Source organism: Chiloscyllium punctatum, chromosome 22, assembly GCF_047496795.1.
Source record: "Chiloscyllium punctatum isolate Juve2018m chromosome 22, sChiPun1.3, whole genome shotgun sequence".
NCBI classification, from domain to species: domain Eukaryota; kingdom Metazoa; phylum Chordata; class Chondrichthyes; order Orectolobiformes; family Hemiscylliidae; genus Chiloscyllium; species Chiloscyllium punctatum.
Window position 1 is genome coordinate 46,970,984 of NC_092760.1, and position 24,032 is coordinate 46,995,015.

A 24,032-nucleotide genomic window follows, 5' to 3' on the forward strand; every position below is an offset into this window, starting at 1 on the left:
TACAGTTTAATTTATCAGTCCTACTTTGTTCTCTGCTTTGTCCCTGCCTATCCTGACTGTTTGACTTGCCTTTGTTCTCAATGTACCATTCACAGATTGAAATCTTTCCTCACTATCTTCCTGAGTCTCACTTCCCCCCCCCCCCCCCCCCCACCCCAGCCCACCTTACTTGTTTAAATCCTCCCAAGCAGCTCTAGCAAATTTCCCTGCCAGCATATTAGTCCCCTTCCAACTTAGACGCAATCCATCCTTCTTGTACAGGTCACTTCTACCCCAAAACAGATTCCAATGATCCGAAAATGTGAATCCTTCTCCCATACACCAGCTCCTCAGTCATGCATTCATCTGCTCTATCCTCCTATTCCTGCCCTCACTAGCCCGTAGCACAGGGAGTAATTCAGATATTGCTACTCTCTTGGACCTCCTTTTTAAATTCCTCCCTAACTCTCTGTAATCTCTCTTTTGAACCTCAACCTTTTCCCTTCCTATGTTGTTGGTTCCAATGTGTACAATGACCTCCTGCTGGTCCCTCCCCCCTTGAGAACATTCTGCACCCACTCTGACACATCCTTGATCCTGGCACCAGGGAAGCAACACACCATTCTGATATTTCACTGGTGGCCACAGAAATGTCTGTCTGTACCTCGGATTAGAGAGTCCCCTAACACAATTGATCACTTGGAACCTGACGTACCTCTCATTGCATTAGAGCCAGTCTCAATACCAGAAACTTGGCTGTTCTTGCTACGTTCCCCTGGGTGTCCATCACCCCCTACATTTTCCAAAACAGCATATTTGTTTGAAATGCGGATAGTCACTGAAGATTCCTGCACTACCTGCCTACCTCTCTTACCTTTCCTGGAGTTAACCCATCTAAGTGACTGTATCTGAGACCTTCCTCCCTTCCTGTAGCTGCCATCCATCACATCCCCTTGCTCTTGTAAACTCCTCATTGCCTCTCCAACCAATCTATTTGATCTGATAGGATTCGCAACCAACAGCATTTATTGCACATATAATCCTCAGTAACCCTTAAACTCTTCCTAAACTCCCATATCCAACAAGAAGAGCATATCACTCTACTAAAGGCCATTTTTGCTTCTTTCAATCTACAGACCCAAAAAATAGCATTGTCTTATTCCTCTACAAAACACTGCTCCAGGTTAAAATAATACTTATGGCTTATATTTTAAGTTTAATCAAGAGATATAGATCAATAAAACATATAATCAAGAAAGAACCCACTCTTCTCACTACTACAGACTTATTTCAAGGCTGCGCTTAAAATTCCCTTATCTGCTTCTGTGCTGTGACCTCTCCAAACAGGTTCCTCCAAGATTAGTTGTGAATTTCACTGTTTTTTCATTTTCCCAGATGCACTTCAATGTCCAGCGATACATGAATTCAATCAGCAAAGGCAGTAACTATGCAAGTACACTGTGGTGTCTGTTTCTCTCTCGCTCTCCTGCACTGACCTCACCATGTGCTTCCTTTGTCTGTTTTTCTCCCTTTTAAAAACTGCTGTTGTTCCAAAACAATGCAACAACATATAAAACAGTAATTGCTGCTCCTGGAATTCGAGGAAATCACCTCCAACCCCTAAAATACCCTCAACAAAGGAGCAGCTGTTACAGCCAGAAACTTTTCCCATCCTCCATCTTGGATCACCCAGAATCCTTAGTTTTGTCACCTTTTTTTATAAAACCTTAAATTATCTTGGGAATGTGACTTGAAAGAAGTTCTGGTATTTACATATTGATGAATCGAAACCTACAACACACTCGAAGTGATTTAAGACTTTACAGCAATCTAGGTTTGTTCAATACATTGCATCAGTTATATGACACTTTGATCTTTTACTATAAATTCTGTGTCCTATGATCCTGCTCCACTAGCTACCTGACAAAGGACAAGCTCCAAAAGCTTGTCCTTCCAAATAAACCTGTTGGACTATAACCTGGTGTTGTGTGATTTTTTAATGTCATTTAAGGAAAGATTGTTACAATGATGGTAATACCCAGGACCAATAAGTGATGTGTGTATGCTTCATGTTACAACCTGCCCCCGAATAACATTCCAGAGTGCCCCATGTTGGTAAGCTCCCAACTGAGGAGGAATGAACTGGTCTCCCTTCATTAGTCACTGGCCGCTTAGTCGATAACAACAAGGTTAATTTAAGAAGGATTCCCTCCCTTGCCAATAACTTCCGGACTTAAAGGAATTGTGTTTTGAAAGGAGTCAATTTAACCAGGCTTTCTTGAGTTAGCAAAAGAGTGAGTTTATTAGTTACCAAAGCAAGAATAAATCATAATGTAGCACAAAATCACAGTGTTAAGGAAAAATAAGTGAATCCAAAACAAAATCAAAGTAAAATCAAAGCAATGTGGATAAGTCACTGAGCAATTCGTGAAGAGTAGATCTTTGCAGGTCGTGAATGTAACCAGTCTTATTGACATAGGTAATTGAATAGTCAATTTTGAAAATTTTGTCTTTTGAAAGCTGATTGAAAATTCCTGATTCCTTTCAACAGTGGTTGGCTGGAAGGTCACTAACACACACTGGCCAGAGTTGAAGCCTCCTTTTTATCCTGTCTCTGTGTATTCTTGAAAGGCGAATATGTCTTCTGGCCAGACAGCTGTCTTTTTTAATCATTGTGCAGGAGATACACTTCTGTTTGTAGCTTGTTTTTTTCATGGAGCTGCCTTGACACTATGAGGTGTGACTTTCCACAATTTCTTTCCAGACATCTTCTGGATTTACATCTGTAGTAACTTCAGCTAATTTAGTCCTCTTCTAAAATAACACATATTGGAATTACAAGTTCATTAGCTCCAGAGGTGATCAGGAGTTCTGATCATGGTCGTGGCAATTTGTACATTTGATACTTTTCAATCTTGGCTCCTGTCAATTACCTTATAACACAACACAGTCTGGAGTGCTATCATAGGGTCAGCACTGAACCACTCATACTTTTCACTTGACTTCTTTACAGGTTTAATTTACATTGTGAATTATTCAGATTACCTTCAAGTTCCCTTCTAGTCACACAACATCTTAACCCCAACATAATGCTTCATAGTCCTTGATCATAGTTAGGGTAAATTACTGGAATTCTATAACACCATTTATAAGTATCTTTGTAAGGATTGTGAAGGTTTGTAGCTCAGGTTGAGGTTTAGGTTGTAGGTTTGCTCGCTCAGCGAACAAACCTACACCCTATTTATACGTGTCATTAGCACAAAGACTGCTGTTGTCTAAGGAAGAGGACCATGACTTTCTCAAAGTTGTCAAAAGATTAGTGATAAAAATTGAAATTCTCCTTGTATCTTTCAAATCCTGATATAGGCCAGTGGGCTGAGGAGTGGCAGATGGAGTTTAATTTTGATAAATGTGAGGAGCTGCATTTTGGAAAAGCAAATCAGAACAGGACTTACACATTTAATGGTAAGGTTCTGGGGTGTGTTGCTGAACAAAGAGACCTTAGAGTGCAGATTCATATTTCCTGGAAAGTAGAGTCGCAGGTAGATAGGATAGTGAAGAAGGTGCTTGGTATGCTTTCCTTTATTGGTCAGAGCATTGAATATAAGAGTTGGGAGGCCATGTTGCAGCTGTACAGGATATTGGTTAGGCGACTGTTGGAATAGTGAGTGCAATTCTGGTTTCCCTGCTAACAGAAAGATGTTTTGAAACCTGAAAGAGTTCAGAAAAGCTTTTTGACTCTATAACTCAGGCAAAAAAAGTATTTTTTATAACTAATTTAGAGATCCATTAAAAAAGAGTCAGCGTTTTGGTCTTGTCATTGTCAGACAAAGCAAAGCTGTGCCCACAGCTGCCAGATAGGCAGGATAGAATGCTTGTATTTCTTGATCTCTTCTCAGACTTAGTTGAGCACAAATGGCTCTGGAATGGGATTGTACAATATCCTTGGATTCCCTTCAAGCCTTATGAGACCAATGACCAATACAAGATACAATTGCTTTCTTAATAATTTAGAGAATATTGTAGTATAACTTGATATACAAGTTTTAGTTTGCTGGAAGCAGTTATTTTAGTAGACACTTAGATGTCTCACTAAGGGAACATGTGTTGGAAATTGTTCATGTTTATGAATTAGAATACCCAGTGCTAATTACTGGTTTGGACAACATAGGCAGAAGAAGAAGATAGGGAGTGTGAATTACACTGTGGATTATCATTGATTTATTCTCCCTGCATTTGGAGTTGAGACCACTTCAGAACTATAAAATGCTTAACATTTTACATTTGTATATATGTCATATGTTTTTTGTCATTAAAACTATTGAGACAATCCCCAAAATCAAGGTATCAAGATATTCAGAGAGACAATCCAAAATTGATTTGTTGATTTATTGTAGTCACATGTATCTATGTACAGTGAAAATCTTTGTTTGCGAGCAGTACAGGCAGATCATAGTAAGCAAGATCGTACAGGTCATAGGGGGCTTGGACAAAGTGAGACATACAGGTTACACTTCATGGGAAGTGAATGAAGCAAGATCAACATTAACAAGATCATTATCTGAAGTTAGAGAGTCCATTCATCAGTCTAATAATGGCAGGAAAGAAGCTGTTCTTGAGGTTGTTGGTGCGTGTGTTCAAGCTTCTGTATCTTCTGCCTGATGGAAGAGATTGTAGGAGAGCATTACTAAGGTTGGAGGGGTCTTTCATTATTTTGCCAGCCTTCCTGCAGCAGCGGGAATTGTAAATGGAGTCCTTGGATTGAAATTTGGCTTCTATGATGGCCTGGGCTGTGCACATAACCTTCTGTAGTTTCTCAAGGTCCTAGGCAGAGTAGTTGCTATTCCAGGCCATTACACACCCGTACAGTATGCTTTCTCGGGTTCATCTGTAAAAGTTGGTGAGGGTCTTTGTAGACATGCTGAATTTCCTAAGTCACCTGAGGAAGAAGAGGTGTTGTTGTATCTTCTTGTCCAGTATCTATGTGGGAAGTCCAGGGCAGGTTGTTGGTTATCATCACCCCTAGGAACTTGACTCTCTCAATCCTCGCAACCTCCGATCCATTGATGTACATTGCTGCACAGTCAATTGTTAAAGAGATTGAGCATATGCATGCTAATGATCTACACCCTTGGTACCTTGATATCACAGTCCCTCTGCAAGTGAGAATATTGTCATTGGTTACAGTAATGAGATCTAAATAAAATAATATGACTGTTTCTTTTGGTCTAAAATTTTATCGTGAGCAATGCTATTCTGCGGATATAGGTCAGCTATGTGTTTTTGCATAACTATGGAAACCATCACGCAATGAACAAGTTCCTAACTACAGGTAGCATTGCCTGTTGTAAATAGAAGATTCAATTCACATAACTCGGCAAGAGTGATGTCATCAAAATTCCTCATTTTGGATGTTTTCCTGACTTTTCAGCTATCCCTGGTAACAAGACAAAAATGTAACCCAATGTTTTATTTTCCAAACATTAAAAGGATGTACCACAAACACTAACAATTAAATGCTCACGTTAACTATACAACTATTCAATATTGACTGAAAATGGAATCAAGAATGAAATCCTTATTTATTTCTGATTATTTTACTTATCTTAATGTCAGGCTTTGGTAACAGTAGAGAAAATCCAGACATTAGTCAGGTTCAAAATTGATCAGGAGGAAGTGCTGGATCGAGTCTCCATACTTAAAGTTTACAGGGCATTGGTACTGAATGAGGTGCATCCAAGAACATTGAAGGAAGTGAAAATTGCAGAGAAACTGGCCATAATTTTTCAGACTTCTTGTTTCCCTTGTTTTTTCTGATATACATTAGAGATCTAGATCTTGGTGTACAGGGCAATTTCAAAGTGTACAGATCATTCAAAACTTGGAAGCATTGTTAACTATGTGTAGGACAGTGTAGACCTTAAAATGGACATTGACAAGTTGGTGGAGTGACAGATAGCTGTCATAGAAATATACTAAGTAGGAGTAACTTGGCTATTTGACCTTTCGAGTCTATTCTGTCATTCAGTCTGATCATGGCTGATTATCCAATTCGTTTCCTGCTTTCTCCTCAAACCTTGTGATCACATTAGCTAAAGAATTAACTCCTTCTTGAAATCACACAAGGCTTTGGCCTCGACCACCTTCTATGGCAGAGAATTCCACAGGCTTACCACTCTCCTCATCTCAGTCCTAATGGACATCCCGATGTCTTTAATCCCTGGTTCTGAGGACAGCCTGGTCATCCCAGAACATTCTTCCTTCATTTTTACTGTATAGTCCTGTCAGAATTTTATAGTTTCCTATGAGATCACTACTTCTCACCTCATTCTTCTAAACTCCGATGAATATAGTCCTAACAGATCCAATCTCTCTACATATGTCTGTCCAGTTAAACCAATGTTACACTTCATCTATAGCCAGAACATCCTCAGGAAAGGTGACCAAAACTGCACACAATAATCTCTGTTTCAATACAGGCAAGTGTGAGGTGATACATTTTGGTAGAAAGCATATGGAATGACAGTACAAGATAAAGAGTACTGCTTTTAAAGGTTGTGCAGGAGTAGAGAGACCTCAGTGCATTTAAAGCTGGCAGGTCAATCGGAGAGCAGTTCATAAGAGCAAACACTGTCCTGGCTTTTATTCAGTACAAGAGCAAAGAAGTTATGCTGAACTTGTATGTATTGGTTAGACATCAGCTGGAGTATTGTGTACTGCTCGGGACACCCCACTCCGGGAAAGATGTGAACACAGACAGTGCACAAGAAATTTACAAGAATAGTTTGACAGATGATAAACTTCGATTGTAAAAATAGATTAGAGAGGTTAGGACTGTTTTCTTAGGAGAGGAGAAAGCTAATTGGAGATCAGTCAGTAATTTTCAAAATTATGAGCCAGCTGGACAAGATAGACAGGAATAAGTTATCCTCACTCATATATGGATGTAGAAAGAGAGGGAATAGAGCTAGGTATTTGTAGTAGAAGCAAATGTGATGTGGAAAAGAAACATTTTCACTTAGCACATAGTTAGGGTGTGGAATGCACACCGTGGAAAGGTGTAGGCGGCATGTTTAACCAAGACATTCAAGAGGGCATTCAGTACTTATTTGAAATGAAACTACATGAAGTAATACAGGAAAAGACAAGAGCAATTGCACTAGGTCAGAATGTTCATTATGGGCTAAATAAACTTCTTCTTACATCTTAACTGTTCTGTGATTCTGTGGTCTTAGTTATGGAAATATATCTGCTTCGCTCCAACCACTGATGAATTATTGCAGATGTTCAACTAGACAACAATGGCAATCTCTTTGAGTGGCAGATATACCTTCTTAACTTAGATTAGAATGAGAGGTTGGCATCAATCTGGAATCTTGCAGAATAGCTTGAAGATAATGATAATGTTTGATGGATGTGTGAGATGTTTACACATTTACTGCACATGGTTTGAAGTTTCATTCCTTGTACCTCAAATGACAAAGATAGTTATCCATGTCAGCACTGCCATGCCATTATGCTGTACTGGAGCACCAGGTTGTGTCTCCAATTTTATGGTGATGTGAAAAATATTTAAAACCTATGCATAGAGCAATATTTTTCAAATTCCAACTGCAGTGACTTACTGAATTAAGATGGTGAGTTATGCATAATTATCCTGTGAAGTGTTCAGTTATTCTCAGTTTTGTTCCTTTGGCTCAGGAACCCTGAATGTGAAAGTTTTGAATGAAATGTTCCCAGATCCCTGTTAAGATCACCTTCAAATGGTTGTAGGAGGAGCCAATTATTTCATTCTGTCTATTTGCTTCAGGCCCTTCATTCACTATCTCTCCATTATAATCATAAACATTGAGTTGTGGGATATCAAAAGTAAGATCACCTTGAGGTGTACAAAGATGCTGCGCTAACTTGAGATAAGGGACACAATGGAGTTGTTGCTCTATTTAACTTGTGAACCAGATGATCTGATGCTAGGATGAATAAGGGATAAGGCACTCAGTTCTCCAGCCTTAATATTACTCATGTAATGAAACAAACATTTATCAGAAACTAGAATTGGAAAGAAGATAGCTGGCAGAGTAACACCCACTCATCTCTGTATATGTCAACAGACTTATTTTGCTCAGTATCAATTCACCAAGCATTTGCACAAAGTTTCAGGTGATTCCCTGGGAAAAGGACAGAACTATATTGTTTTTGCCCAAGCACAGGTCTAACATTGGTGAGTTGGCAGGGGCCTCTTGCTTCATTTTCCTCACAAAGCATTCCAAAGTAAGGGTTCAGTCTACACTTAGACTCATATAAATCTAAAAATTGCACAGCTCTCAAGCAGAAAGGCTAACAATCCTACAATTATTTGCAACCCCAACCCTAACCCTCACTGAATGTTTGAATTGAGTCATGGCTTTCTGATTGGAGATCACTGTCAGAACCAGGTAACCCTCATCTCAGAGGACCAGTAAGCTGCAGGGTGTGAAATAGCTCGTTGATCCAGGATCTGGATACTTCAGGTTTGTTGCCCCAATCCAGCAGGAAATGCAGGTTCAGCATTTCCAAAGAAAATTGAGTGCCCATCCCTACATTGCACAGAATTCCACTATTTATAAAAGCTAAAATTATTCTAAATGGAATATAAATTGACCATCATAGATTTTACATTCCAACCACATTTCATAACTTTGGCTGACTGCACCTCTACCCAATTTAAGTGCTGTTGAAACTGTCTCCAATACCTTTCTTACCTGTGGACATGATGGTCAGAAGACCATTGGTATAATTATCTTGCCTTCTAAGATCATTGAACTTGACAATGTTCAAATCACTGTGACTATGTGACTGTGACCATATTAAGTATCATTCATTCATCACTCCTGCGTTTGCTGATCTGGAGTCGGTTTGGCTGGATGGCTGGTTTACAAAGCAGTGTGATGCCAACAGCATAGTTTCAATCCCTGTAACGGCTGAGGTTATCATGAAGCACTCTCCTTCCCAACCTCTCTCTTCATCTGAGGTATAGTGACCCTCAGATTAAATCACCCCTAGTCAAAACTCTCAAATGAGAGAGCAGTACTATAGTTTGTTAAAACTATAGCAACATAACAACAACAGCTTGCTGACCTAGAATGATTCCCGCTTAAGCAAGTCCTGAATTTTAAAGTTCTCATGCATGTTTTCAGAATCTTCGTCATCTCACCCCTCCTTTAATCTTCCACAGTCCTCAAACACTGTGAGAATTCTGGACCTCTCCAATATGCTCTTGAGGAGCGTTATTTTTAATCACTTCACCCAGTGCCTTCAAAAGCCTGTGCTCTAAGCTCTGAACCACCTTGATTAAACATTTCCCCCTCCCAGTTTCTTCTTTTAAGGTGCTCCTTAAAATGTACCCTTTAGAACAAATATCTATCCCAATAACTCTTTCTGTGACTCAGTGTTGTTTTTAAAAAATCTTGTGAATTGCTAGTTGCTTTATAAATAAAGTTGATTTTGAGATCTTTTGATCTTCATTTTCCGGTTTCTTGTATTTTGATAATAATTATTTGTGGAAGACCTCCCAGGATTTATCTATTGCTATCATTTGGATGGAATGGACTAGCTGTCAGAGACTTAAGGTCTCCAAAAGTTCAAGGCATTTGACAGCTCTTCATATCTGCAGTGAAACAGTGCACTTTGAAAATTTTGAAGATTGAGGGATATCTTTCCAGAAAGAGATCAAGAACACAGGCTGCTGCCAAAACATCAGAACATGGGAGCTGATGAAAGATACAGGCAGGCTTAGAATCTGGTGAGGCTTTGTGTTTGAACTCTGTAAAAACACAAGAATTTCCTGAACTGCCTGGCTTTTTAAGCCTCTTCTTTAGTTGTTTATTGACCCCAGAACTAGGCTGTGTTCTGTATGCTGGAGTTATATAGGGTGCTGAAGAGTACAAAATGCAGTGAGCAGCACATCCCACTCCACCAATCTAATCCGTGGGCTTTTTGCTGAGGATGATACAGTCTAACTGAGCATCATACAGTGCAGTATGCAGTGATAAACTTTATTATACTGAGAGTGCAGAGGGATACAGAAGCACACCAGAAAAAAAGGGAAAAGATGTACCTTTTAAATATACCTCCAGCGGAAATTTGCTTTTGCAGTGCCAAATCAATCTGTTAATAATGGCAGCTGTTTTACACCAAATGTCTGCCATCAACTTAATGTCACGTCAGTGGACTTTTCATTCACTGAGTCTGGTCATCATTACGTCAAACAGGATAACCTTGCCTTTTTCAGCAAAGGAACCATCTCCGGAACTTTTGAAAAATATTCAGTAAAAATCATGCCACTTTAATACCCTCATTTTGGCAAATTTTAATACTTAAATTGTGCTTCCTGGAACCGTCAACTTACTTGAGACCACGATGTTAATTAGTTTGGTTGTTAGGCTGTGAACCCTCCAAATGATTAATTGTGAACTGCTGAACAGTAAAAAATAAGCACTGACTGCATATCGGATGATCTGTATGAGTATGTCTTTAAAAAAGCAGATTGATGTGGAGCTTGGGTAGAAAGAAATCCTACAAAGGTACAACTTTATAAAAGGGAATGACTGCAGTCTGAGATATTGGAAAAATATGGGTGGAATATCTCAAAGCAGCCAGCTGGTTAGTTAAGAAGAAACCTACTTTGCCTCGATGATGAAAGGCCAGCTCAATCTTATGTCAATCAGGCAGTGGCAAGATCATTGGAAGGCATTTACCTGGAATACTGACTCCAAGGGTGAGGTCATCAGTGGTAGTTGCCAGGCAATCAGAGGCCCAGGGAGGAGCCCCTGGCTGCTGGTGGGTGAGCACCTCCCAGACTCCCAGGATCTTGGTGAATCCAGGACAAAGGTCTGTTACTTGTGAGAGAGTGGGTGTCCTAGGTCATGGGAATATAAGGCAAAGGTATTGGAAATAAAGGCAGGGATACGACTCCCTGAGGGACAGCCTGCCTGACCTCGAGTTCTCCTAGTCAGGCACTGATGCCTTGAATGGAGGGATGCTGCCCATTCCAAAGATTGACCTTGTCTAGTAAGGTGCATGTTGACAGGTCTATTTGCAGCTGGCTTCATTCTTGCAGCGGTGGACTGAGACCTTTAAGTAGTCCCTAGTTGGCCAAATAAGGGCCCCAATTGGCTACAGATGGAGGGTGAAGAATGTGACAAGATCAATCACAGGCCTTCCACTCAAGACATAATTCTGTTTCAAGGTGAGAGGGTGGTAGGAATTGGGAATGATACCTAATTAAGGACCGTCCTCGACTTCAAGCTCACTACCTCACCAGAAGTTTTCATCCTTTGAATCTTGCAGTATTATATGAAGTAATGGCTGAGCATTTTTAATTCTTTCAGATAAATCATCACACAATCCTGTCCATTACTTATATCAGGAATAGGATTTCATGGGAAGATTTGTTGTAACTGAGTCTCTGAGGGCTAAAGCAGATTGTATATTTTACCTGATAATCAAAAAATCATCAAGCTTAGAATAGCTGATGAAGATCACTTACCAATAATAAAGTTAATGAGTGAAACACAGCATCAGCTGATTCCGATGAATGACATGCCCCTGCAAGCAGCTGCTGTGAAATATTATCTTATGGCCACATTTGAGATCAGAAGACTGACTAACTTTTGGCAGAGTTCAGACAGTCGACCAATGGCCTCCTAATTACACAACCCACCCAGTTCCGTCTTGACTTCAGTGTACAGGAAATTTAAGTTGGATGTTTAATGTACAGCCGATCTGTTACCACCCATTTGCTACTATCACAAAATAATCAAAGTTAAAAATCACACAACACCAGGTTATAGTCAAACAGGTTTATCTGGAAGTTTCCAAATCTAGTGCTTCCACATAGACCTGTTGGTCCATAACCTAGTGTTGTGTGATTTTAGCTTTGTCCACCCCAGTTGAACACCAGCACCCCCACATCAAAATAACCAAAAATAGCCCTCCGTGGTTTTACCTATATAAAGAGCCATTGAATATTAATTCATTGTACTTGCTAGTACCAGTGCTGTAAGGTTGTTACACAATGATAACTTTCTTAAATATTGTTGGAAAAAAAAACATTTCAGTAGAAAACGGCATCTTGCCCCCATCAGGACAATTTACAAGAATATCTGTGCTAGGAGAAAACACCATTAATACTGTATGAGAAGAGAGTGCTTATTGGCTGATATGTGGAATCTGATTGAAAGAGATAGTGCTATGAAGACAACACCAGGTTAAGATGATGGACAGTTAATTGCCAGGCTTGTTTAAATTTTTAATAAGGCATGTTGATTCTGATTGGTCTGATTGCTGTGAGGAATGAAGCAACAATGACTGGCACCTGTTTTGTTGAGTTGTCCATGTCCAGGTGTGTAAGTTATTTGTCAGAAAAGAAAATCAGGGCCCAGTGTATAATTTTCTTATCGATGAAGAGAGGATTCTAACTTTTACAAATTGCAACATAATGTAGATAATGGTTATGACCTAAACAGAATATGGATTAACTGTAGTTCCAATAGTTTGGTAGAGTTAGTTTGAATATCTGTCTAAATGTGCATTTTAATTTCTTACAGATAATTGCAGGTGTGATTCTTCTCTACTACCTCCTTGGTATTAGTGCCTTAATTGGAGCGACAGTAATTGCAGTGCTGGCCCCAGTCCAGTACTTTGTAGCAACGAAATTCTCTCAGGCCCAGCGAAGCACATTGGTGAGTAGCACTTTAACAAATGCTGATTTGTGAATGAGAATAATTTCTGTTCTTCTGTTCTGTTCGTACCTCCATATGGTATAATTACCAAACAAACAGGCAACCAAATGACTTGATCACAAAAGTTATAGCTTTGCTATTTTATCAACCACTAACGTGTAGGGAGGGTAGCGCACAGAAAAATAGTAGAGGTTAGTCCAACAAACAATTCATTCTGAAATGAGTATCTTCAAATTGCCACTTCCCTTTTAAGAATAGAAACAAGGATGGAGCTTTGTTGTGTGTGCCAAACTGGGCTGTTTTACAGAACCCAAGTCTTAAGATTAGTACTTATATTTCTGAGGGATAATATGGAATATAATGATGTCAAGAGCTGTCAAATCTTTAAACCTCTGAAACTGCAAGTTTAATGTCTTAAGACCGTAAGACATAGGAGCAGAAATTAGGATACTCAGTTCACCGAGTCTGCTCTGCCATTCAATCATGAATAAATTTCCTGAATGTTTGGAATATTACTCACGTCTTCCACCATGAAGACTGACACAAAGTAATTATTCAGTTCCTCAGCCATTTCCTCGTTCCCCATTACTATCTCTCCAGTGTCATTTTCCAGCAGTGCAATGTCTACTTTTGGCCTCTTTTGCCCTTTATATATCTAAAGAAACTTTTACAGTCATCCTTTATATTACTGGCTTTATATTACTGTCATAAGAAATATAGAAATAAAGAGTCTTTATTTAATAGTAAGAACTAGGTAAAATCCTGGAAAGTGACAACATGTAAAGGGACCTGAGTATCCTTGTTCATAACTCATGGAAAGTTAACACGCAGGTTCAGCAAGCAATTAGGAATATAAATGGTATGTTGTCCTTCATTACAAGGCCATTTGAGTACAGGTATAAAAATCTCTTGCTGCTATCTTATAGTGCCTTGGGGAGACCACATCCGGAGTATTGTGTACAGGTTTGGTCTCCTCACTGAGGGAATGACATACCTACCAAGAAGGTTCACCAGATTGACCCCTGGGATATCAGGATTTTCCTGTGCTGAGAGATTGAGCAGACTATGCCTATACTCTCTAAAGTTTAAGAGATTAAGAGGTGATCTTACATGGTTCAACTGGGTTTACATTATATATTAATGACTTGGAAGAAGGAAGTTTCTCAACCCCATTCTTCCACTTTCTCCACATAACCCTAGGTCCCCTGAAAAATGAATAACCTACCTATCTCAATCTTAAATATACTCAATGACCTGGCCTCTGCAGCCTTCTGTGACAGTGAATTCCATAGATTCACCATTCTCTGGCTGAAGAAGTTTCTTCTTATCTCCGTTCTAAAAGATCTGCCCTTTACTCTAAACCTGTGACCTTGGGTTCTAGTCTCTTCTACCAATGGAAACATCTTCCCAATATCCACTCTATCCAGGCCATTCAGTATTCTGTAAGATTCAATTATCCTCATCCATCTAAACTCCATTGAGTATAGACCCAGGGTCCTCATATGTTAAGCTTTTCATTCCTGGGACCATTCTTGTGAATCTCCTCTGAACATGCTCCAGGGCCAGTACATCCTTCCTGAGATATGGGGCCCAAAACTGCACACAATACTCCAAATGCAGTCTGACCAGAGCCTCCTAGAGTGTCAGAAATGCTTTTATATTCAAATCCTCAAAAAATATATGCCAACCTTGCATTTGCCTTCCAAACTACTGACTCAACCTACAAGTTTACCTTGAGAGAATCCTGGACTAGAACTCCCAAGTCTCTTTGCACTTCAAACTTCTGAATTTTCTCCCCATTTAGGAAATAGTCCACGCACTATTCTTTCTGCCAAAGTGCATGACCTCACACTTTCCCACATTGTACTCCCACTGCCACTTCTTTGCCCATTGTCTAAACCTGTCCAAATCTGTCTGCAGACTCCCCGCCTCTTCAATGCTACCTGTCCCTTTACCTATCTTTGTATCATCTGCAAACTTAGCCAGAATGCTCTCCATTCCTTCATCTAGCTCATTAATGTATAAAGTGAAAAATTGTGGTTCTAATACTGAGCCTTGTAGAACACCACTTGTCACCAGATGCCATCCTGAGAAAGATCATTTTATCCTCACTCTCCACTTTCTGCCAGACAGCTAATCTTCTATCCATGCTAGCACCTTGCGTCTAATGCCATGGGCCCTTATCTTACTCAGCAGTGTCCTATATGTCACCTTGTCAAAGGTTTTCTTGAAGTCCAGGTAAACAACAACATCAATTGGCTCTCCTTGGTCTAACCTGCACATTACTTCTTCAAAGAATTCTAGCAGATTTGTCAGGCATGACCTCCTCTTGATGAAACCATGCTGACTTTGCCCTATTTTACCGTACACTTCCAAGTATTCAGAAGTATCATCCTTCACAATGAATTCCAGGATTTTACACACGACCAAGGTTAGGCTAATTGGTCTGTAATTTTCCATCTTTTGCATTATTCCCTTTTTAAACAGGGATATAATGTTCGCAATTTTCCAGTCCTCTGGGACACTCCCTGACTCTAGCGATTTCTGAAAGATTACTACTAACGCCTCCACTATCTGTTCAGATATCTCCCTTAGAACTCTGGCTTGTAGTCCAGCTAGTCCAGCTGATGTATCCGCATTCAGGCCATTCAGTTTCTCTAGCACCTTCTCCTTGGTGATGGCCACCATACTCAGCTCTGCCCTCTCACTGTCTTGAATGTTTGGGATATTACTCATGTCTTTCACCATGAAGACTGACACAAAGTAATTATTCAGTTCCTCAGCCATTTCCTTGTTCCCCACTACTATCTCTCCAGTGTCATTTTCCAGCTGTCCAATGTCCACTTTTGGCCTCTTTTGCCCTTGAAATAATCTAAAGAAACACTGACAGTCTTCCTTTATATTGCTGGCTTTATAATACTGACATAGGAAATATAGAAATGAAGAGTCTTTATTTAATAGTGAGAGTCTGAAAAGTGACAACATGTAAAGGAACCTGGGTATCCTTGTTCATAAATCATGGAACGCTAACATGCAGGTTCAGCAAGCAATTAGGAAAGTAAATGGTACATTTTCCTTCTTTACAAGGCCATTTGAATGTCTTGCTGATATCTTATAGTGCATTGGGGAGACAATATCCAGAGTATTGTGTACAGTTTTGGTCTCCTTACCTAGGGTATGATATACCAAGCAGGTTCACCAGATTGATCCCTGGGAGAGGTGAGAGTTTGAGCAGACTATGCCTATACTCTCTAGAATTTAAGAAATTAAGAGATGATTTTACATGGTTCAATTGGGTTTACAATATATATTAATGACTTGGAAGAAAGAAGCAAATATACTGTAGATTTGCAGATGATACAAAAATAGATGGAAAACAGATTAGAAACAAACAACTTACAGAGATATTGGTAGTTAAATAAGTGGGGGAAAACTGTCAAATGGAGTATAATTTGAGAAAATATGAAGAACAAAAGAACAGTATTATTTTAATGGAGAAAAACTGCAGAAAGCAGGAACCTAAGACTACTTATATACAAGACACAAAAGGTTAGCAGACAGGTGCAGGAGTTAATCAGGAAGGCAATGGAATGTTGGCCCTTATTTCAAGAAGATTGAAGTGTAATAGTAGGGAAGTCTTACTGCAACTGTACAAGTTGCTGGTGAGCAGTTTTGGTCTCCTTATTTAAGGAAGGGACAGAATTTCATTGGAGACAGTTCAGAGAAGATTCACAAAGATCCTTCCTAATATGGAGAGACTGTCTTAATGGTGGGGCACACATCATGGATGAATAACCCACTCTGGTTCCTATCTCTTGTTTAGTATGTTCCTTTGTAGGTTTACTCAGTAAAACAATATAATTTGATTTTATGCATGTTTTCAAGTTTGAACAGGTTGGGAGTGTACTTGCTAGAGTTTAGAAGAATAAAAGGTGGTCACATTGAAACATTTAGGTTTCTTAAAGGGCCTGACAGAGGAAATGTTAGAGGATGTGTCCCCTCATTGGAGAGTCTAGGACCAGTGGGCACAGTCTGCATATGAAAAGTGACCAATTTAAGATGGAGATGAGGTAGAATCTCTCTTCCCTCAGAAGGTTGAGCATCTTTGGAACTCCTTGCCACAGAAAGTTGAGAGGGCAGCATCCTTCAGTATGTTTAAGAGTGAGAGAGATAGATAGATAGATGGATCCCTGATCAGGAGGGGAATCAAGGCTTATGGAGAAAGACCAGAAAAGTGGATGTGAGGAGTATTAGATCTGCCACAATCCTATTGAATGGCGGAGCAGGCTCAAGGGCTGAATGGCCTACTCTGTTCCTATTTCTTATGGTCTTACGGGTAGACATAGGTAGAATGTTTCCTGGCCTAATGGAAAAGGTGGGGTGGGGACAAGGGACACAAGCTCAGCATAAGAGGTTGGCCTTTTAGGACTGAGAAGAGAAGGAATTTCTTCACTCAGAAGCTAGTGAATATGTGGAATTCTTTGCTCAAGAGGGCTGTGGAAACTCAAGTAGGGATTGATAGTTTTCTCGATACAAAAAATATCATGGGATAGCCAGGAAAATAGCATTGAGGTAGAAGATCAGTTGAATGGTCGGGCATACATGATGGACAAAATTACGAAATGAATGACAAAGAACAGAACATACAATACCCACAGAACTCAGACAATTACAAATTAGATTTAGTTATGCTGTTCTGAATATACACAGTAATCCCAATAAACAAACCCCTTAAACACAGCAAAAAAATGAAACAGAGGCTTACAGGTCGAAGTTAGAAGGGCAGAAGGAGAGAGAGTCTAGCAGCTTGTTTCCACATAGCCCACTGCTGAACTGAATCAACCAAGACTTCAGCTCTTCAGACTGATCACTCCCCTTTCATTATACAGGTCACTTCTAAAACATAAGCTTTGGCCTACATATAACCAAAAAGGCCTCCTAATACCCTTTTATCTCTGTACCAAACCCAGCCGATTTGGAGCCCAGAGTGTTTTATGACCACTCTGAAAAACATCAAGGACACAGTATCCTTGAGAAAAGGAACAGCTTTTAGTAAAAAGGGCCAGTTTTGTGAAACCTCTGAGTGCCTGCTTGAACTACATTGCTAGAAGGTTGACTGTTTCACATCTCTTTCTAACACAACTCCTTCTTTCAGATTTTTTAAAAGTTCTCATATCAAGGGTGCAGCAGGATGGAGTAATTATTACAGTTGGCATAAACTCAAATTGGCAAGAAAAGATTACCCATGATTTTCTTGTAGTTAATTAGTAAGCATTTGTCTGGCAATGTAATAAACAACAGCCAGTCTGTCTTCCCTGCAGGCTTGTTCAACAGAATTCAGTATAGCATAGGAACAGATGACATGTCCCTCTCCCAGAGCAATCTGTACCCAGGTTGAAACTGGTTCTTACAGACACATCCTTACCTTTCCCCAAACAGTATTAGCTACTTTTAACCATAGCTAGAGCAAATATGTGTCTACATTTTTATAGTGCCTTTGGGGTTACATTAGGATCTTTTTCAGTGTAGACTCCGCAAACCTGCCAAATGAGAGACTTGGAAGACTCTGTGTCTTGTGCAGTCCTGACTTATTTCATTCCAACATTGATTAGATCTTGAATTGTCTATGTAAATGGCTTCAGTACTCCATCCTTTAACTGTGCCAATAATCTCTCCCACCTTCTTTGATGGCTTGGTGTCAACTTTTCCTTGCTGTGCTCCTTTGAAGGGGTTGAGGACCTCTTGCAATATTAAAGGTGCTTTATAAATAAAGGCTGTAGTTGAGACAGTCTGAGTTCAATTCCTGACCAGCAGAGAAACATACCACACAGACACAACAATTTTTGAAGTTCAATTTTATTCAAAAAGATATGGCAAATGTGTGTACTGTGAGAGAGAACTGGTGCTTTTTTTGAGCACATTTTCCATGTGTAAAGCACATAGTTGGAACAGAATAGACGAAGTTTTACAGTGGTCTGGGAGAAAGTGAGAACTGCAGGTGCTGGAGATCAGACTCAAAAGGTGTGGTGCTGCATAAGTATAGCCGGTCTGGCAGCATCTGAGGAGCAGGAGCGTAGAAATTTCAGGCATAAGGTCTTCAGCAGGAATTAGTCTATGGAACTTAACATTGGAGTGCTTAATACTGATGCCTGTGACTGAAGTGGGAATATGCTACATTTTCTGACAATGATTTGTCTAACCTTCATGAGCAAGATTAAATAACAAATTTGGAACAAAATGGGATTGTAGCGCGCACACAATGGTTGAGGTAATCACTAAGGCTGAGAGAAAGTTGCTCTTGGCCTTAAACGTTCATTAGATTAATTTCTCCTTCCTCAAGACCAACTGCTAATTGTCCTTCCTCTTGTAGAATTATTCAAGTGAGCGTTTGAGGAAAACGAATGAACTTCTGAGAGGAATCAAGTTACTGAAACTCTATGCTTGGGAGAAAATCTTCCATAAAAGTGTAGAAGAGACTCGACGCAAGGAGCTAACAAGTCTCAAGTCCTTTGCCCTCTATACCTCCATATCTAGTAAGATTCAGTTTACATTCCAATTTAAAAAGTTTAACATCAGTTTGTCTATGATACGTTTTCTTGCTTTATTTTAGGATGTAATGTGTTTGCTTCACACTTCAAACAAAAATACCACGATAAGTCATGGAATCATAACAGGTCTGCTTTTCGCAAAAGGGTTCTAAACTACATAATAAGGTCTTACTTAAAACTTAATGTTTGGTGCCTTCTGTTCAGAGGAGATTAGGTGGTTGAGAGAATCCTCTTTCTACAATGATAGAAAGGTCCTTCAGTTCAGATACAAGGGTCAGATTGAGTTCTGGAAGGTTAGAAGAAATTAACGAATCTAACGATGCTTATTAAAAATAGGATGTCAAAATTAATTTTATCTGTCTTCCTTGTACATAAACAAACACCAGTCAAAAAGTTATGGGTCATGTGAACTTGGACCAAGATCCCTTTTGATTTATTGATCAGATACTGGACAGTGTAAAATGAAACTTGTTGACCTATGCTGAATATTTCTTGTAACATTCCTCATGATGTTGAGAATGTCTTCCTGCCTGACAAAACATCAAACACTTTAAAGTGTAGGTTGTTGGATGTCTCTATTGTTTTCCTGTTAATAATAGTTATTTTGACCCAGTAATAAGGTGCTTAATTCAGATGCATCTCTAATTATCAAGGAGTTCTACTTCAAGAAGCGTAGATGCTGATTTATAGAGGGAGAATTGAGTCAAATTGTTTGTTATCTCAAGCCAGCAACTTCCCAAAATGGAGTGGAAAGCAATCATGCACTGGCTTCAGATGTTAGCTGAGGAAAACAACAGAACCATGACTTTCCTGTGGTGGTACAGTGGTTAGGACTACTGCCTCACAGCACTATTGACCTGGATTTGATTCCAGCCTTGGATGAGTGTTTGTGTGGAGTTTGCACATTCTCCCTGTGTTTGCATGGTTTTCCACTGGGTGCTCTGGTTCCCTCCCACTGTCCAAAAATGCGCAGGTTAGGTGGATTATCCGTGGGAAGTGTGGGGTTATGAGGATAGGATAGGGGACTGGGTCTAGGTGGGATGGTCTTTGGAGGGTCAGAGCAGAATTGATGGGCCAAATTACCTTTTACCACACTGCAGAGATTTTGTGGAATCATTTTGAAGCAAGTATTTGTGACAACATATAGCATCCATCCTACCCTGTTTTCAAATTGAAGACTTTAAAAAAGGAAGTACTTGGAAAGTAGGGTGGCATCACAAAAGGAAGAAGACAGGCTAATATTTTGAATTTGTATGTGTCTAACTTACACTCTGCTTAGCAGTTGTGCTGGAGTGTGAATTCATTAGTACCTAGCTGGAAGCTTTCTAATAAAACAAAACTAGCTAGCAACTTGAACATGCAAATCAGCAGCAAGAAAAGGCTGTTCAGCCCCTCAAGCCTTCTTTGCCATTCATTATGGTCATTGCTAATCTGATTGTACCTCAATTTCACGTTCCCAAGAGCCATTGACTCTTTTGTTAGTTAATAATGTATCGACAATATCTATTGTGACACTGTCTCCACTGCTTTGAAGAGACTTCCATAAACTCACGATGCTTTGAGAGAAAAGGAATTCCCCACATCTCCACCTGAAGTGGTAGACATCTTATTTTTAAATTGTGTCCCTTAGTTCTCCCACAAGGGGAAAAAGTCCTTTCAGCATCCACTCTGTTAATTCAACTCAGAATCTTATGTTTAAATCCAATCACTCTGATTCTCATAAACTCCAATGGGTAGCAACATAGCCTATCCAAACGTGCTTCATAAAAGAACACCCCATCCCATTTCAGGTATCAGTAGATGTTCTTTTGGGCAGTTTCTATTGTGTTTTCTATTTCAAACATGTGTATGTATCTGTGCGAGACGTTGTGAATTGATGTGATGCAAAGGAAATTGAATGTTCTGGCTTAGAAGTCACTGAAAGTTAACATATAGGTGTAGCCAACAATTAGAAAGGCAAATAGCATGTTGATGTTATTTCATAAGGATTTGCGTACAGAAGTGCAAAACGTCTTGCTGCACATATAGAGTCTTGGTAAGACATCACCTAGAATATTGTGCTTCATTTTGTTGTCTCATAGAAAAAGTGCAATGAAGGTTCACCAGACTGATCATTGGGATGGCAGGGAGAGATTGAAGAAACAAGGCTTATATTTTATATAGTTTAGAAGAATGATAGGTTATCTAATTGCACAGTAAATATTTTTCTGTAAGGCTGAACAGAGTGTGTTTGAAAGGATATTTACTATGGTTGGGGGTCCAGTACCAAGGGGCACAGTCTAGGAATAAGAGGTGGGCCATTTCAGGTCTGAGATGAGCAAGGCTCGGGAAGCTCAGTCATTGATTATGTTTTACACAGCGATTGATAGATTTTGGATTACTGTTGACCTAAAGGGGTATAGGGATAGTGTGCGAAAGGGCATGCAAATGGATGATCAGCCGTGATCATACTGAATGATGAAGAAGATGAAGTTTTAATTTGACATTGCAGGATTGGATCAATAAATGATGCGGGCAGCACTGTGGCACAGTGGATAGCACTGCTGCCTCACAGCGCCAGAGACCTGGGTTCAATTCCCACCTCAGGCAGCTGTCTGTGTGGAGTTTACACATTCTCCCCATGTCTGTGTGGGTTTCCTCTGGGTGCTTTGGTTTCCTCCCACAGTCCAAAAATGTGCAGGTTCGGTGAATTGGCCAAGCTAAATTGCCCATAGTGTTAGGTGCATTAGTCAGAGGGAATGGGCCTGGGTGAGTTGCTCTTCGGAGGGTCGATGTGGACTTGTTGGGCCGAAGGGCTTGTTTCCACACTGTAAGAAATTTAAATCTGTAATCTAATCTAAAATTCGATGGTATCATTCAGCCTAGGTAAAGTTTTAAGATTCATCTCAGTTCACTTTTGTGTGGTTTCATTCTCAGTGATTTGGACAATTGCCTTCTTGAACATATGTATTTCTTCTCTCTCTCTCTCTCTCTCTCTGCTTACAAGTAGGCTTGGCCTCCAAGTAAAAACATTTGGCTGGAATTTCTGCAATCATCTGCGATACCTTCATTGAAATATTGGTGGAGGCCTGGGAGAAAGGCCAAGAAAGCAATAATTAGCACTGTCCCTCTAAGGTTTCCATCGATATTCTGCCAAATTTATGCTAGAATTTGTTTGACAGCACAGATACTCTACCTCCTGTAGTGTTGAAATGTCACACGTCAAGTGCGTGCAATGATATGAAAATGCTAATCCTAGTAAATTAACATGCAGTTATTTTTTATTGGAAAAATCCATTAATGATTAGTATACCGGGATAATTTTCAGTTTGAGAGTTTGTCAATGTGCCCAATAGGCCTCCACGCACCACTGTTATTCTGTACCACCTTATTAGTGAGTTCTGAAGAAAACTCCAGAAAACTCCAGATCTGCCTAGGCATCTAAAGGATGCCTGAAACATTACTCCCTGTATGAGGCACCTGGTGGTAATGTGGCTGTTTTTGTTTCCTGTTCTTTATATGGGGTGTAGGCATTACTGATTACCCGATAACAACTTAGGAAGTTAAAAATAGTTTCAAATTGAAAATGACCATACGATATAGCAAAGATGTGTGATGAACCAGAGGTTTGGGTAAGTTGTAAAAGCTAACAAAAGTTGACCAAAAAAGAAGAAAGTAAATTAGGATGGCAAATAGCAAATAACATAAAAATAGATAGTAAATGCCTCTTTAAATCTATCAAGGTGAAGAGAGAGGCTGCAGTGAACATAGGCCCTTAAGTAATGAGGATGGGATAATAATAATGGGGAACAAGGAAATGGCAGAGTTGAAGTAATACTGTGTCAGTCTTTATGATAAAGAACACTACTAACATTCCAAAAATATTGAATAATGAAGGGTTGAATCTTTTGGGGAAATAAACAAATTAACTATCACTAGAGAAAAAAATGGGACTAAAGGCTGATAAGACCCCTAGACATGATAAAGCTTGAATCCTAGGATTTTAAAGGAATAACTGCAAAGGTAGTGGATACGCTGGTAGTAATCTGGTAGAATCCTTAGATTTTGGAAATATCTATGTGCCAAACAAATTCTGGCATAATTGTGACAGAATATCGATGGAAAACGTAGAGGAGCAGTGCTAATTATTGCCTTCTTGGCCTTTCTCCCAGGCCTCCACCAATATTTCAATGAAGGTATCGCAGATGATTGCAGAAATTCCAGACAAATGTTTTTACTTGGAGGCCAAGCCTACTTGTATGCAGAGAGAGAGAAGAAACACATATGTTCAAGAAGGCAATTGTCCAAGTCAAACAAGACTAGAAAAGTGTTAATATTGCGCCCTATTCATAAAGGGAGGCAACAAAATACAGGTAAATATAGGCCAGTGAGCTTAATATCTCTCACTGGGAACCTGCTAAAATCTACAAGAAAGAATATAATAGTTGTACATTTAATCAAGCTGAGTCAATATGACTTCATGACTGTGAAATTGTATGACAACTTTGTTGGAATTCTTTGAGGAGTTACCAAGCGGTGTAGATAAAGAATAACCAATAGACATAATTTATTTGGATTTCCAGAAAATATTTGATAAGTTATCCCAGGAGCAAGTGCTAGATGTCATGGAATGCATAAAAGTGGATAAATCCCCAGGTCCTGATCAGATGTACCCTAGACCTCTTTGGGAAGCTAGAGAAGTGACTGCTGGGCCTCTTACTGAGATATTTGTGTCATCGATAGTCACAGGTGAGGTGACAGAAAACTGGAGGTTGGCTAATGTGGTGCCACTGTTTAAGAAAGG

General features: G+C 39.6%; 1 protein-coding gene across 6 annotated transcripts in view; it reads left to right on the forward strand.

Moving 5' to 3' along the window:
- Positions 1-24,032, forward strand: part of abcc8 (ATP-binding cassette, sub-family C (CFTR/MRP), member 8) — a 225,890-nt gene that overhangs the window by 90,609 nt on the left and 111,249 nt on the right. For all 6 annotated transcript variants that reach the window (XM_072592226.1, XM_072592229.1, XM_072592230.1 and 3 more), the window contains 2 exons: positions 12,567-12,701; positions 19,072-19,234. In XM_072592226.1, the coding sequence (XP_072448327.1) occupies positions 12,567-12,701; positions 19,072-19,234 (298 nt within the window). The remainder of the gene's footprint in view (positions 1-12,566; positions 12,702-19,071; positions 19,235-24,032) is intronic.